This window comes from Lygodium microphyllum, chromosome 19 (genome assembly GCF_053477565.2).
Source record: "Lygodium microphyllum isolate KBCC chromosome 19, Lygodium_microphyllum_v1.1.10, whole genome shotgun sequence".
In the NCBI taxonomy this organism is placed as follows: domain Eukaryota; kingdom Viridiplantae; phylum Streptophyta; class Polypodiopsida; order Schizaeales; family Lygodiaceae; genus Lygodium; species Lygodium microphyllum.
Window position 1 is genome coordinate 45,431,791 of NC_141153.1, and position 16,617 is coordinate 45,448,407.

The window sequence follows — 16,617 nt, forward strand, 5'->3', positions numbered from 1 at the left end:
CAGATTGCAGCATTCTTCTTTGTCATTTTCAAGGGCTATCAACTACACACTCCATCATTGTCTCCGGTGACCTTGCTGATGCTTTGGTTTGCATGCATGAACCAATCAATCCATCATTATATTTGACATTCTTTTCACATTATGTGTAGATTTCTCTTTCTCTCTTTGTGTTATTCCTCTTTTGTTGTGCACTCTCACAAATTCAACTTATGCATGTCTTGTGTTCCAACATGGATGAAAGTAAGGCTAACATGGGGAATTTATGGATGAAATGGTGGACAATGCAATAGAGTTTATAGTCCCTTGAGGAGATTAAGGACTCCATTGCAAATGGTGAGGTGGTTGCAAATTTCCACATTGTGTACGTTCTATGTGCAAGATGAGGCAACATGCAAAGAATGTGTTAAAGAGATCTCCAGATTCAAATTAAGAGATGGCCAAGGAGCAATTAGTACAAAAGTGGTGGAACACGAATGCAAGAGATATGAATTTTTACATTGTGATCAACATGTTCTATGTGAAAGATGGGGCGACATGCAAATAATGTTATAAGGAGATCTCCAAATTTAGACTAAGAGAAGGTGCCTTCTCCAATCTCTTTGTGTAAGATGTAACCAAGGAGCAACTAGTAAGATAGTAGTGGAACATGAATACATGAGATACTTGCCCATATTAGAGACACCTTGTAATGCGTGTATTGGACCATCAAGTTCCTTTGAATGGTGTGGCCTTTTAGCATAGAGATCTAAACCCTTGTAAAAATCAATTGTACTTGCTACGTTCATAAATTTTTTGCGTTGTTGATTGGTTGATATTTCCACTCGCAGACAGATACAAACACACACCTACTTATGGACATTACACACGCATATAAAGCTAGCCAAAAAAGTAGGCCTCTTGTGATTTGTGGACTCTTTTTTTTACACGTAACTATGCAAGGATTGTGCTATTTCTTGCAGGTGAAGCGCAAATCATACATGTTTTTGAGAGTAAAGGAAGATGACTATGTGATTCTTGTAATATTGGGTTTTTAACATTGTTATGCAAGGAAATTGTTATTGTTTAGCAAGTCAAGCATGTTGTCAGATTTGTTTGCAGCGGTGTGCACATCTTTCCTTTTGCTCACGAAGATGCAAGGGGGGGGGCTGCTGGTTGGAGGTAAGAGGAGAGGCCACGTTAGAGAGAGTGTGTGAGAGAGAGAGAGAGAGGCACGGGAGCCACCAAGCCGGGAGGCTCGGGGGAAGTCGAGACTCGAGAGGATTACCTCCGTCCCACATGATTTGACGATTTGGGTTGGTTTGTTTGTTTGGGGCCCATTCACACCACAACAACATCACACACACCACCTCCACCCAGCATCATCATCACCCATCATTGTCTCGGCGAACACGAGAAGACTTCCAACGCAGAAACACCACCTCCCCCTCTCAGACGAAAGAGAGACGCCATGACCCTCCCCTGCTCCTGAAACCCTAACCCCCAGACTCCTCCTTCGCCATACCCCCCGGATCCCCTCCCTCCCCGTTCCCTCATCCCTTCCATTCCTCGCCATGGACAAAGAATTCTGGGCCGCCCGCTTCTCTGCCGTCATGCGCCATCAGCATCCATGGGGTATGTCCCCGCCCCCGCATTTCTCTTCTCCGTTTTCCTTTTGCACATCAATCTTTGCAAATTTTCCAGGGAATTGAGACGCAGCAAACACTCAACAGGATTGTTTTCCATCACTTTACCCCCCCTTCCAACGGCAGTGAGGACACCTCAGCCATGAAAAAGACCAAAGGTCTTGATTCTTGACAGGAAAGCCCTGAATCATGAGCACATGCATTTATGCAACCTAATGTTGCTTATCGCAGGCAGGTCTTAATTCTTGGCAGGAAAGTCGCGAATCGTCAGCATATGCATCTATGCAACTTAATGTTGCTTATCGCAGGCAGGTCTTGATTCTGAACAGGAAAATCATGAATCATCAGCACATGCATCTATGCAGCCTAATGTTGCTCATCGCAGGCCCTGCTATTTGATAGCGGCGTTTCTTACAGTGCAGGGCAGCTATCTTCAGTGTTGCTCCTGTGAAATTTTAGCCTTAGGAAGGCGGCATTATGGTTAATGATGCTCCCTTTGTATGCAGATCGGCTGAGCATTGATGACCTGGATGTTGACGAGGAAGTGCGTTTAGAGTTCCCTTGCCCTTACTGTTTCGAGGAGTTCGAAATTTCAACCCTTTGCGCTCATCTTGAAGGCGAGCATCTTAATGAATCTAAGGGTGTGGTGAGCGTTTCACCTGAAAGCTTTATTCAGTCATAGGCATTTGTCTGTACCCTAGAATCTATGCCCCTTTGCACAATACAAACAGCTTATTCTGGCTTTATGATGCTTATATAGCACTCACCTTGAAACGGTTCTATTGTAGGTTTGCCCTGTGTGTGCTACAAAGGTTCTGAAGGATGTCGTTGGGCACATCACGATTCAGCATGCCCATCTGTTTAAAATATCCTTTTAAATTGCTTTACATACTTTCTTCTTTTTTTGTTTTTGATGGGGTTATCTGTATGCCATCCGTAAGGTATGTAAGCTTCTTGTTAGTGTACTAAGGGAATTACTTTTTTAGATGAGCTCCATTTAGCTTTTTCTTGCACGTCAACAGTGTGCAAGGTCAATTGTTTTAATTCTTTGTAAGGTCTCATACAGCAGTAAGCTGTTTGGGGGCTACGTGACGCATATGACAAGTCATTTATTGTGACAATGGAATTTTATTAATGACATGCCGCCTCTCAGCTTATGAGCTCAGCAGCCATCAGTTATTTGAACTCAGTTAAAAATTGTTCAGTGTATTGTTCAAGTTCACTATCCTATCTTGTTCCTTGACATTTGCTACTCGCAAAGAAGGCGAAGATTCAGGAGGAATGCCATCACATCAGGTGGAGCCTCGTCCTTTTTGGGCAAGGAGTTGCGTGAGGTACAGTTGCAGGCACTTTTAGGAAGTAGTAGTTTCAGAAACACTGGTATATCTGGTGGAAACCCTGTAGATTCGTTGCTTTCTGCACTTGTAAATAGTCTTCCTCACATGGGACCTGACGACTCCACAAAAAAGACCTTTGCTGTTGAAGAAGTTGCTGCAAAGAGCAAGTCTCTCGTTGCTGAGCACAATGTCAGGTAAAACTCTTTCTTCCCACACTTTACATTGAAATAAGGACTAGTAAATCTTCCAATTTTAATGTTACTGTAAGTTAAGTATGTTCTTTTAGCATGCAAATCCATCGTGTAGTCATTGATTGCAATGAAAATCTGATAGAATGCAAGGACTTTTCTATTTGCTTGTAATCTGCATGAACACACTTTGCAGGGAGGGAAAAGGTGTTTTAGGAAAGTTCTTTAAGCATCGGGGTGATATCACCATTTCCTTGAGTTATCACTTAATCACATAGCCATATTTTAGCTTCATGTGCACTTTGTTCAGCAAAAAACCCACAGCTTTGACAAAGCGAATGAACCGTGTGTATGGCTCGTTTATGATTCATGCACCTACTCTTACATAGTACAGTTACTGTTTGCTATGATCTCTCTTTTAGGTGAATCATATCAAGAAGGTCACTGACGTGTGATGTCTAATTATTTCAATCAACATTGATAACCTTCCAAGGGGTTTCTGTCCATTGGGTATGATAATGACATGCATCTAACATGGTTTGCCTACAACTCTCACTAGCAGCTACAGGTTTTGTGTTTGGTGATAATGACATGCAACCTGTTTTGAAATGGGTTGTTTCTAGGTGGAATCATCTCCTCTTAGTAGCTAGCCATAGGTCGTATGAGACACTTGATCTTGTGGGAGAAGGCACTCTAGGAGATTACACTGCTAGTTGTGTCAAGGTGGACATTGGAACTTGCTCATGCACATCCCTTGCGTTTGTCCATTTGTCTAAATGTACCCAAGATAATCATTGTTGGATTAGCATCTTCTTTTAGGTGAACATTTTACTTGTATCCTCGATTTTTTGTTGTACTTTAGGAAAACGTTTTCAAGTCTCATAATTGGTTATCACCAATGTATGTTTAGTATAAGACCAAGGAGGAGGTGATAAATTTTTTTTTTTTGCAATTCATATGTAGTGTGCTATGATTGTGGGTAATGAGGCTAGCTTTTCACATGGTGCTCTCTTTTTCATTTGAAGAGAGAGTTGGGATTTATCTTGTGATTAATCCTCTACGTTGTCTTAGAGAGATTGCTAATGCTAATGGAGAAGAATCTCATGGCAATCGAGGAGTGAAGCAATCTTTATACTTAGGAATATGGAGGACTAAGGAGCACATTTTGGTTGAAACTTGACATAAGATACTTGGCATCACACCCTCCAAGATAGCTCAATTCTAATGAGCGGGATTGAATTGGGTATTTGATTTCCCATTCTCAATGTGGGAAGGTGATTGGTGTTTTAGATGGGTCTACATGACCTAGTATAGGGGTGATGAAACCTTGGACAAGTGTCAATCACACGGTTTATGATGGTCCACATCCAAAGTAGGAGACAACTCGTATGGCCTATCTAGTCAAGTCACCTAGTATGAGGTGGTCAAGCTACTTGTGGATTCGTAGTGACTGTTGTTGCCTCTTTCATTCTACGTTAGTTTTGCTTGCTGTAAACTCATGTACAATAGCTAAAGAGAGCTTCAATGTTGGCCCCACCCACATTCACCATCATCATCTACTTTTCATCATCAAATCACTCAATTTCCCTCCTATCATGGTAGTTTTATAGGACAATAGACTTGGAAAGTCATTACAACACCTCTCTTTTGAGCTCTTCTTTTGCTTCAAGATCAAGAAGAAAGCCATGTCAATGTATTGTTGATTAACCTTGAAAAAAGGTTTATTTTTCTTCTCTTCTTACTCCTAGCTTGTAAAGATATCGGTTGGCATGATCTTGTGTGTGAGAGAGATACTTCTTTGACTTTTAGGTTGATTGTAACTAAGCTAATCTCTAAGCGTATGGAAAGATTGAAAGAAAATGAACACAAGAGAATGGGAGAGAGAGAAGAGACAAAAGAATGCAAAAATATGTAGTTAATGAATGCAGAAATGAAGAGGGTAGATATACAATGGATGTAGATGTATCTCCTCGAGTTGAATCTCTCCCAGCAGCGCTTGGAAAAACAAGTGTGTGGGGTAGGCTGGCAAGTGGGCCTAATTAGGAGAAAATAATACAATAAAATAATGCAGTTGGCGCGCAAAAATTGACCAACTTGATAAAAAAAACTGTTGACTACAACATAAATGAATAAAATAATCAGCGATCAGTCCTCTAGCTACCACATGGCACCATCACTTGCTTGACAAATTACTCGTACATTGTGTCTGCTGAAAATGCCCACTGATTGACAGGAATAATGAATAATGCCCTTCGAGAGTACCTTCGAGAGAAGTGATTGCACCAATGGTAACTTGAGAAATGCTAGTCTAGGGGATGAATAATCTCTAACATCCCCTCTGAGATCTTAGACGTGGCATAAGACTTAGGGAATTGGAGTGTTATCGGAGAAGAAGCTAAGGAAGCGCCTTCGTAAACAAATTTGCAAGATTATCCTACGTCTTGCAATAAACCACATCAATGATCTCATTCAAGATCTTCTCCCAAATGAAATGGTACTAAATCTCAATGTACTTTGACCTAGCATGAAACATTGGATTTCGTGCCAAAGCAATGCAACTCTCATTATTGCAATGAAGTGTCGAAGGACTTGTTTGAGGACAGTTAATCTCTCCTAATAACGTTCGAAGCCACACCATCTCACATGTGGTAGAAGACGCTGCTCAATACTTTGTCTTTGTGGAAGAAAGGGGAATAATGGGTTGCTTCTTGCCATTCCACTAGATAACATTGCACCTAAAGTAAAACAATGTTCTTTTGTTGACCTGGGGTGATCAACATCTTTGGCCCAATTTGAATCTATTGTCCAGCTTGTAAGAACCAAAGGGGAATCTCGAGTATTTGTTGGATAATGAATACCAAGATTAGGGGTTCCTCTCTGGAGCCGCAAAATCCTCATAGTAGCCTACCGATATATCATCCTGGGTTCACTCATGAACTTGACCAATAGACCTATAGGAAAGCACAAATCAAGCCGAGTGTTAAGAAGCTAAATCAAGGACCCAATCAAGTGCATGTAGCGGGTAGTATTCGTTGTCGGAGAATTTGCATAGGTTGTAGCCTTCCAATTCAGATCCATAGGAGTAGAATTGGCCTTACATTCCTCCATCTCAAACGTGGCCCAAAACTCCTGGACACACCGCCGAAAGATTGTATCTGAAGGAAGTGAATAATGAAATAACTAAAGCTCAAAATAGCGAGTATACATAAATGAAAATGCTCTTATCTTTTTTTTACAGTTCATTTCATTGGTACAGTTCTGTGAAATATCTTACTTTTGTTAAATCTCATGGCCTTTAAAAGAAATGAAGGCGGCCCATATCTGTCATCTCGAATATCTCGTGTAGTGTTGCTTTAGTTTCCTTGATCTTTTGGGCATGGCCACTTGTCAAAATAAGATCATCCATATAAAGCACAAACAATATGTGCCCTCCTGTTGAGGTGTGGATATACAATTGGGGATTAGAAGAGGAACGTTGTTATCCTGATTTCCCTTGGAGGAATGAGTCTATCTTCTTGTTCCAAGCAATGGAGTCAGTTTGAGGTCGTAAAGGGTTTTCTTCAACCTGTGCATTGATCCATCTGATGAGGAAAAACCAGGAAGCTGCTCAATATAGATCTCCTTCTTGAAATCACCATTTAGGAATGCAAACTTCACTTCAAGTTGATAAACTGGCTGGCTAAGGCAAGAACGGTTGTAATAGCAGACATTCGAGTTGTAGGTGCAAAGGTGTCGTGGAAATCCATCTGTGATTTTGTGAAGCCCTTGGCAACGAGTTGTGCCTTATGCTTATCTAGAGCACCATCATTGTGATATTTAGTCTTCAAGATCCGTTTTACACAAATCACCTTTCTATGAACAGGCTGAGGCACAAGATTCCAAGTGCTATTCTGCTCAATAGTATCCAATTTTTACTCCATAGCCTTCTTCCAATGTTGTGATTGCGAAGCCTCCTTCATGGAGGTGGGCTCTCTATCTTGTACGACATGGGTCATCAAACACTAGTTAGTACAAACAAGCTTAGTAGCATGTACTTAGTTCTTTCGAGATCGCGGTAGTCCATCTTGCGGTTGCCATTCCTTAGGGACCCCCTCAATCCCTGAATCACAGAGTGTGTCTCGTGCCCAACAAGGAGGTTGGATCTCTTCTCAGTGCGCATCATCTACTGAAGTCTTTGGAACGGGCACCAACGGTGGCTCAGTGCTCAACTATCTTGTGGATCTCCAAGCATGCGGTGCTCCTCATCCCTATTTGAGGTTGGAACTTCCACAAATTGAACATCGCGACTCGTGTAGACATCTCGCTTAATGGGATTATACAAACGATAACCCCTAGGATTGTGAGCTGTAGCCCACAAACACCTATTTTTGGGAAGTTGCTTCGAATTTATCATACTGTGTCTTTGGAATGTGGACGTAGGTGTCACAGCCGAAAACCTTGAAATAAGAAACATCAGGCTTAGATCCAAAATCTGCCTCGTAGGGTCTCATACCAACAAGGGCTGAAGTGGGGGATCAATTAAGGATGTGGATTGCAGTAGCCATAGCCTTGGCCCAAAGACATTGAGGTATTTGTTTATGCTCCATCATGGTGTGAGCCATCTCAATCACACTTGGGTTCTTCGGCTTTAATATGTGACTATCATCTTTGTGCATGGCTTTATTATAAGAGAGAGGCTCACTTGCATCTGCTGCCATAACATAATCCATGGAGGGCCTAAAGTGCTCAGGTTGATGTCTAGCCCTAGTAGAGCATCTCAAAGCAAGCTAATCTTGCACAATAGGCTGCTGGAGGTTGTCTAGTTGGCTGTATAGGAGTAGGAGGCTCCTCTTGAAAGATCACATTGCGTAACTCAGCTACCTGCTCAGGCTACTTATGAAACTTTTTCTCTTGGAAAATGAGATCATGGTTGCAGATAACCCTGCGAGCTTGCGGATCCCATAGGCAATAGACCATCTCACTTGCATCTCTATAACCAAGAAAGATGCATTTGGCGGACTTAGGATCCAATTTATTGTGCTTGTCCTTGGGAATATGGCAAGGTGCCTTGCAACCAAAGAAGTGCAAATGAGCATATGATGGAGGTTTCCTAGTCCATACCTTCTCTGCAACTTGCTAATCAATGGCAATGCAAGGGGACCTATTAGTCAAGTGTACGGTTGTAGTAATAGTCTCAGTCCAAAAGTGTTGCAGTAAGCTTGTTTGGCTAAGCATACTGCGGACTCTCTCCTGAATCGTCTTGTTCATGTGTTCAACAATACCATTTTGGAGAGAGGTGTAAGGGGGCCATCAATTGACGCTTAATGCCTCGCTTATTGTAAAATTGCCCAAAAGCTTTCGAGACATACTCACCCCCCTTATCAGACCTTAGGCATTTCAACCTACAACTAGACTTGTTCTCAACGAGAGCAAGCCAATGTTGAAAGGTAGACAGGACATTTGATTTCAACTTAATAGGGTAAGCCTAGACCTTATGTGAGTAATCATCAATGAAGGTGATAAAGTATTTTGCACCACCTAGTGCGATTGATAGGGCATGGGACTACATACATTTGAACAAGAGCCAATGGCTCACCCATGCGCTCCATGCTAGACTTCATATACATACTATATATTTGCTTGCCATATAAACAATGATCACAAGACTCAAAACACTTGTAGTCTAGGGACAGAAGATATTGCAAACGAGTAAGCATTTTCATTCCTTTGAAAGACATGTGTCCAAGGCGACGATGCCAAAGAAATACATGTGGAACTATAGCTGTGGTCAAAATATGGTTAACTGACTTGGATACAAGCAAGGGATAGAGGGTACTAGACTTTGTACCACATGCAATAACAAGATTCCCACAGGTAATCTTCCATGAGGAATCACCAAAAGAGAAAATAACTTGCATCATCCAAGGTGCCAGCAGAGATAAGGCTCTTCGTGAGAGCTGGTACATGACATACATCATGATGAGCGAACATGCTGCCTAAACCAAATTGTAGCTGGACATCACCAATACCAACTGTCTCCAATGCCAGTTCATTACCCAAATGGACAGATCGAGTCATATTGCGATAAGAGTGAAACCACTCTCTACGAGGGGTCACATGAAAGGAAGCCTTTGAATCTATCAACCAACATTGAGTATATCCTGATAGAGAGCATTAGTCAGTTGTGAAGCATCCAAGGAAGAGGTTGCCAATATGAGATCATGAGACATATCAAGCTACACCACATTAATCTTCTCAATCTTGATACTAGACTTGCTAGACATAATGCCACGGTCATGATTATTCTCTTGCACTTTCCCTTTACCCTTTTCCTTGTGCTTGTCTTCTCACATTTTATGGCATTGTGGCCGAATATGACCCGCTTTCCCACAATAATGACAAGCAAACCGGACTTATGGCCACGGGACTTATCCACGTGTTTTAGACTGAGACGTTTGAGAGTCTCTACCGTGGCCATTTTTGTCTTGCCGGCCTCTCACAATCAATGCATGTGATGTACGGGAAGCATCCACATTCTTTCTGTTCGCCTCTTCTGTCAAGAGGGCACGCTCAACATCTTGCAATTTCAGCCCCTTTGAGGTATTAGCACAGAGAGCCATACGGAAAGTATCCCACGACTCAAGTAGAGTACCAAGCTGAAATAAAGGATTCAAAGTGTCCTTGAACTCAATCTCTTGCAAAGCTAGATGGATGATGATAGAGTGAAACTCATTCAAATGTGTAGACATAGAAGTCCCTTCCTTTATGCAAAGGTCCACCAACTATTTCAGCCAATACATTTGAGATGTAGGACTTTGCTTGTTATAAAGATTCTTAATTTGTGTCTAAAGCTAATATGTAGTCTGATTGTTAGTCACAATAGTGTAGTGAACTTGCTTAGAGAGTGATAAAATGATTGTGGACTTGCATAGCTCATGCAATGCAGCCTAATCCTTGGCATCAATGTTTTCGGGTTTGGCACCCTCATTTTTTAGTGGGCCAACTAACTTGCAAATCTTGCACTAAAACTTGCCAGATCTGTCTTTCAACAGCTGTAGTTGGTTCCATCCAAATTTTCAATATTGAAGATAGCACTGTCACGAGAACCAACAGCCATAATGTGACTAAGCAAGTGCATAGAAGGGCAAAACGGGCTGCTGTAATTTCCCGCAAAGCAATCTCAAAACCATTCCCAAGTCAAGTGCATAGAAGGGCAAAACAAGTAGCTGTAATTTCCCGCAAAGCAATCTCAAAACCATTCCCAAGTCAAGTGCATAGAAGGGCAAAACAAGCAGCTGTAATTTCCCGCAAAGCTATCTCAAAACCATTGCCAAGTCAAGCTATAAACAAATAAGATGGCCAAGGTAATGAGCTGTCCAGTGTGACTTACGACAACTTGTGCATAGAGAAACCAAAAGAGGAGGTCAAATGCATTGATAGTGAGTTGATGACAGCAAGGGAAAAATGGAATAAGTATGGATGCTCTATGTATGTGATTGTTGGTTAGACACAAGACATAGGCTTATCGTAAATTTTGTGGCTTGCTCCATTAAACATTTATGGGAAGTATCTTCTTGAAGACTCTAGAAGAGTGAAAAATTAAAATTTCAAGATCTAAACCCAATAATCATTGAAGTGGGGCCATCAAATTTGATTCATGCTTGTGGACCATGCAACAAATTGTGTTTGGGTTGGTGAGTTGGTTGAATAAGAATGCCAACTATATTCTTTAAGAGGTGTGCATGCAATTGCTTGTGCTTACTCTCAGATTGGTAAAGTTGATTAGGTCTCCCTTGTATCGGAGAAAACAACAAAGATTGCCATATTTGGTACAAGAAAGTTTAATGCCCTTGCAATTTTTAGAAGTCTCAGTAAGATAAATTTGGTTAAACAAATAGTAACTTGCTTGGCATATTGTAATGTTGAGTGGCCTCTTGGATGAGAGATATACATTGCACTTAATTATACGTTTGGTAATTTGAAATTGACCGAAACTCCATAAACTTTGGAGACATTTGAAATTGTGTACTGGTTCATTTTGGCAAGAAGCCAAACAGATTTTGAAGGGTTTTGTCTCCATCTAAAAGGTATTCTACTTAGTAGACAAGGAAGGAGCAATAATGAGCCTCGCTTATGAAGCTATTGATCGCATGGTAGAGAAGTTGCAAAAGATGCAGGATGTTGAAAAGAAGCTAATGGATGATTTGTATACACCTTTGCATACTGCGGGCTCTATATATCTTGTTTGAAAAGGGAAAACCCAGAGAGGTCCATGAAGGGTGGATGTTATTGCTTAAAAGGTATATAAGGGTTGATATGGCATTGCAAGGAGAACTTTTTGATGAGCTTGACACATACAAGATTGAGGTATCCACTTTTGCTGTTACAATAGCAAAGGATAAGAAAAGGCTATAGCACGGTATAAAATGGTGAAGACATTTGGAGTTTGTACGCCTAAGTTGCAAGCACTAGCTCTTTGAGTGCCCCTCTCAAGCCTCTCCTCGTCTTCCTCCCTCTCTTAAGCCCCCATTGCCCAGCCCCACCTCGCCTCTCCCTTTTTCAAGCCTCTCTCTCTCTCTCTCTCTCTCTCTCTCAAGCCATCTCTATCTTTGTAAAAAGTCGGTGGCACTTCCATAGGTGGATATAGGAGATTCTCTCTCTCTCTCTCTCTCTCTCTCATGTGTGCGTGCACATGTTGGCGATACTTCCATAGGTAGATATAAGAGATTATTGCTTGGGCTAGAGCTAGGTCGTTTACACATCCATGAGATTGTATGAGCTAGAGCTCTTTATTTGTCAGCCAGAGTTCTTACTTAGATTTTAGCTTTCTTTTAGTGTTTATTACATTTTCATTTATTGTTCTTTTTAGACAGTTGTACGATCATACAAATGATTGTAACTCATGGTCTCATAAGTTGCAAACACTAATATGTCATTTGATTCTCTCTCTCTCTCTCTCTCTCTCTCTCTCTCTCTCGCTTCATCTCCCCCTCTCTCTTAGTCTTTGTCTCTTTCCTTCCCAAGCCTCCACCTCCATCATGATATGGGAGAAACACAACATGTTTACCTTGCATGCCATCCATGTGTCAAAGGACATGAAGTCCAACTCACACCATTGGATATGCAAAATATTATGACGAGTGCTACACAAGTGGCATGACTGGACTTCTCCAACACCTTTCAAAGATTGGGGAGGCAAGTTGATCCAAGTAAAAAGATTCGCCAAAACATTGTGGATGAGGTTCTTTCCAAGATAAAAGGGGCATCTAGAAAAGAAGGCGACTTGTTAACATTGATATCTACCCATGTTGAAGCCTCCAACATTGGCTTATCTTCCACCAATACCTCCATTGAAAGTGTTGCTAAATCAATATTCATGTTGGGCTCCAACAAAAGGTAAGGGATGAAGGTTCATATGCAACCAAAGAGGCAATCTGCTCTCCCCCAGGCTCCTAGTAATGTAAGAGGGCCGGCTACATTTCTTAGAGGAAAACATCGACTTGTGGACATTGAGATTGCATGCATAGTTATTGAGTGTAAACTCGCATTTAATGGCAAGGAAGAAGATGATAAGAGTAATTACAAATGTGGGTCTATATTCCGAGGCTCATGGACAAAGTACAAATACTTGATCCTCGTGAGTCATCAGGGCTTGCTTACGCTTTAATATTTGTGTGTTTAAATTTTAGTTTTGCATGATGCATCAAGCTCTAGCTTCTCATACACACACTCTCTTCTCCCTAAACAACAAGATTCAAGAATCTCACACACACTTTGTGTGTGTGTGTGTGTCTCTCTCTCCCCAAGCCTCTTTATGTCTTTGAGACAACACACGTGCACGCACGCACACACACACACACACACACACACACACAACCACCACCACCACCAAAAAACCTTTGCATTGTGCATGTGAGGTGCACCCCTTGAATATGGTGCAAGTCATTACCAACAATGTATCCAATTCTCGTGCATGGATGGTTTGCTGGAGATCAAGTTTTGTTTCATTGTATGGATAATGGACTCCATGCGCAAGCTATTGCCTTGAGTTACTCATGGAGGACATTGGAAAGCTCAAATGGGTGAAAATGGAGGTGCACCTTCTTGATGGCAAGGTTGAAGGTGCTTGTAATGTATCAAGAGCATATCTCCTTTGAGTTGAAGAAGCCTTCTTCTCAGTTTGCTTTCACATAGCTGCTTTTAGAATGTGTCTTTGAGGTGTAGTCCACCCTTCCCTAGACAATTGTGTCCTCTTTATAAGATACATGCATGTGGCAATTGCTTCTCCCACTTATTATTGATGGAGGGATTCACTTGTGAAGCCTTATTTTGGTGGCAAAATTTTGGCTATGCATTTGAGACTCTTTAGTTCTTAGCCATGAGAGTCCTTGCTGAGGATTGCTCTTTAGGTGCATGTGAGAGAAACTAGAGTGCCTATTTAGGTGTATGTGAGAGAAATTGGAGCGCGTATTCTCTCATACACACAAGAAGATTTGCAATTAGGGTTGTTAGGTACAAAAGGTACAATATGGTATGGTACTAATTAGTACCTTGAGGATTTTATAAGGTACAATACAATATTAGTACAAAAAAAAACTTGATTATTTTGGACAACAAATGATAGAATACATATTTAGAGCTAAAACAACAATGTCACTTGAGCTAATAGGATGAATGCATGAGGGTAGTCCCAAGTAGTTCCAAGTGCCTATTCTCTCATACACATGTTGCAAAATAATCCTTAATGCATGGCTGAGATTTGCTGCATGCATCCCAAGACAGCCATGCAACCCTAATTACTACTGTAATCAGGTCTGAAACAACAAATCAATGCTGGAAAAAATCGGTGTTGAAGAGGAGGAAGAGATGATCAATACAGTAGAGGAGTTCTCCAACTCTCTTTCTTTCTCTCTGTCTCTAGAAGCTTGCATGATAGTCATCATTTGTTTCCATCCCAAAAAAATGCTGTGGATCAGATTGCCTTGCAGAAATTAGGTGTCTTTTATGTTGTCAAATCCTCCAAAGTCACGTCCAACAGCTGTCAATAGCGCTAGAAATCCTGTTGTATCTTGTCCCAAAATTGATCTCCATAGTTTTCTCCAGCCTTGCTTGGTTTAGAAGCACACCAAAATGGGAGAGGAAGAGCGCAACAAGGAGGATACACTTGCATGTAGCTCAAAACTGACCCAAACTTGACATTTGGCAAATTTTCCTTTTCATTGGGCCCTCCACATGCAAATTCAAGGCGAATAGCCGTTTGGCTTTGCAAGTAAGTGTGAAACTTTTTGCAAACATTAATTGAATCATTCAAATCTCTAATCCCCATGATCTCAAATGTCATTTCCAATGTCCCTGACCAAGATTTGACTCATGTCCACTACTACTTTTGCTAATGTCCCCTACTACCAGCTAGCGTCCCTTGCCCTTGTGATACACATTCAACTTTGTCTCACATGTGCACAACATAAAGTGTCCCAACTTAGGTGCCTAAGAAGCATCAAGTTAACATTTCACTTTCTTGTGATAGATCTTCCCCTTAAATCCTTGCAGTTATTCTCGATTGTATTGTAGTGAGATAGAAGCATGTGTAACCATTGGCAAAGCATGCAACATCATTATCAGACAACATATGCACTGATTACCCGATCCAATTGATGCCTACAACATGTTGACTTTTGAGCCAGCAGATTCGTTGAAAGGCGTTACGAATATTCTAGTGGTGAGGTAGGTTCAATGTATAAGCTATAGTCCCTCATACTGATCCCAATCACCGTTTGCAAATGCTAAAGCTTTGTAGTGATGATCAACTTCTTTCTTTTGCTTTGCTTTGGTCTATCAGAGAGTCTTGATAGACTTATCAATATCAAAGATATGCAAAATAGACGAGACCTTCCTTGCCTTTCACAATCTCAAAGTGTTTTCATAGTGGAACTAAACACTGTGTTGTAGTAAGCATACTCCACAAGTGGCAAAAATTGTTCCCATTTAGTCTTATGCTTAGACATAGAGCGTTCCAAAAAGCCTCAAGACAATAATATTTGCCTCTTTAGGTTCCTCATCCATATGCGGATGAAAAGAAGATGAGAACAAGAAGGCTGTATTGATGTTTTAAAAAATACCTCTCTAAAACAAACTCGTAATGTGAGCGCCACTTACAATAGACAGCTACATCCCATGATACATCAAGATGTTCAGCATGAACAATCGAGCCATATGATGAATTGTTATCTTCTTTGTGTCTGGCATTAAATGGGCTTGTTTGATAAACTTGCATATAACAATCGGAAGAGGGGTAGGTAGTGGGGGAGGGTGAGGCATGGAGAAAGGGGAGGTGAGGAGGGGTGTGGGTTGAAGGGATCAAAAGGATTGAAGAGATTTTTTACCATGAGTCTTAACCTGTGGTGTTTCTTTCAGTCGATCATTGTTGTCAGCTGAAGAGCATGAAGAACGGGTACATCAAGCAGCGTCACGTGCCAAATTTGTACAGCAGCTTGTGCTTTCAACACTCTTGGGAGACGGTTAATTGATGTTTAAAAAGCTCTCTGCTGGACTTGCAATGTCAAAATATTCAAAAGTTTCTCAACTGTGTGAAAGCATGAACAGCCTCCTCATGACACTGGAGTCACAGAATCCTTCACTGTACCTAGAGCTTCAAGGATGAGCTTTCACATAAGTTGGCTGTTGATTTATTTTAGTCTTTGATATATATCAACTGTTTCCACTTTATATTGGCGAATGAATTGCAAAGTAAATCTAGACCCAAGGTCCACAAGGCTGTTTTTATTGTACTCTATTCAGGTGAAGGTTTTGAAAGGTCTCTCAGGGTTAACTGACTAAATTTAAAAATCTGCTCTGCATGTATGCTCAAGTATTCTTTGCATATGCTCCAACACATAGACACGCACAGGCAAATGCACAAGCTACAGCATGTGTCTATATGCTTGTGTACACATGCAAGCTAGCATGTTTTTTGCAAACGCTTGCATGCAAGCTATTGCACATGTGAGTGGATCCAGTAGCAGCATTTGATTAATAAACATCTACAAGTGATTATGTTTAACATATGCTGTGCATCTAGCGGTACTTACGGATGTATGTCTTGTCAGGTTTATCTGATGCCATGGATGACCACACACTACATACATGCTGTAATGTCGAAGTGCGGGCTTTCATTAGAACTATGGATTGCTTGTGTACATACACTTGTATGAACTGGTCATATTTACATTTTTCTCATGCACTTAATCATTCCCTGCTTAGCCTGGGGTTAATTTAAATTTTCTTCAATAGCCTGTGGTTACATCAAACCTGATGAGTCCCTTCAATAACAGTTGCTAAGGTGATGCGCTAATCATTTTGTGTTTAAGACTATCTAGAGCACAATATTAACTTTATTCAGCTTATTTCCATGGTCAGATGCTTTGTATAAAAGGTGACCAAAATATTTGCTATTTTGAATCCCAAACACATCGGAAACTTCATTTATGATGA

At 41.0% G+C, this 16,617-nt stretch overlaps 1 protein-coding gene across 2 annotated transcripts; it reads left to right on the top strand.

Moving 5' to 3' along the window:
• The first annotated feature begins 1,344 nt into the window (after positions 1-1,344).
• LOC148019817 (protein DEHYDRATION-INDUCED 19-like) lies at positions 1,345-15,917 on the top strand. Of its 2 annotated transcripts, none has more exons than XM_087699998.1 (5): positions 1,345-1,611; positions 2,129-2,268; positions 2,411-2,486; positions 2,880-3,153; positions 15,541-15,917. In XM_087699998.1, the coding sequence occupies exons 1-5, from the start codon at positions 1,551-1,553 to the stop codon at positions 15,647-15,649; spliced, it is 660 nt and encodes a 219-aa protein (XP_087556124.1). In that variant the 5' UTR covers positions 1,345-1,550; the 3' UTR covers positions 15,650-15,917. The 2 variants fall into 2 exon arrangements, with proteins under 2 accessions (XP_087556124.1, XP_087556123.1); XM_087699997.1 differs by having other exon boundaries at positions 1,350-1,611; positions 2,411-2,488; positions 2,876-3,153.
• Positions 15,918-16,617: the final 700 nt, after the last annotated feature.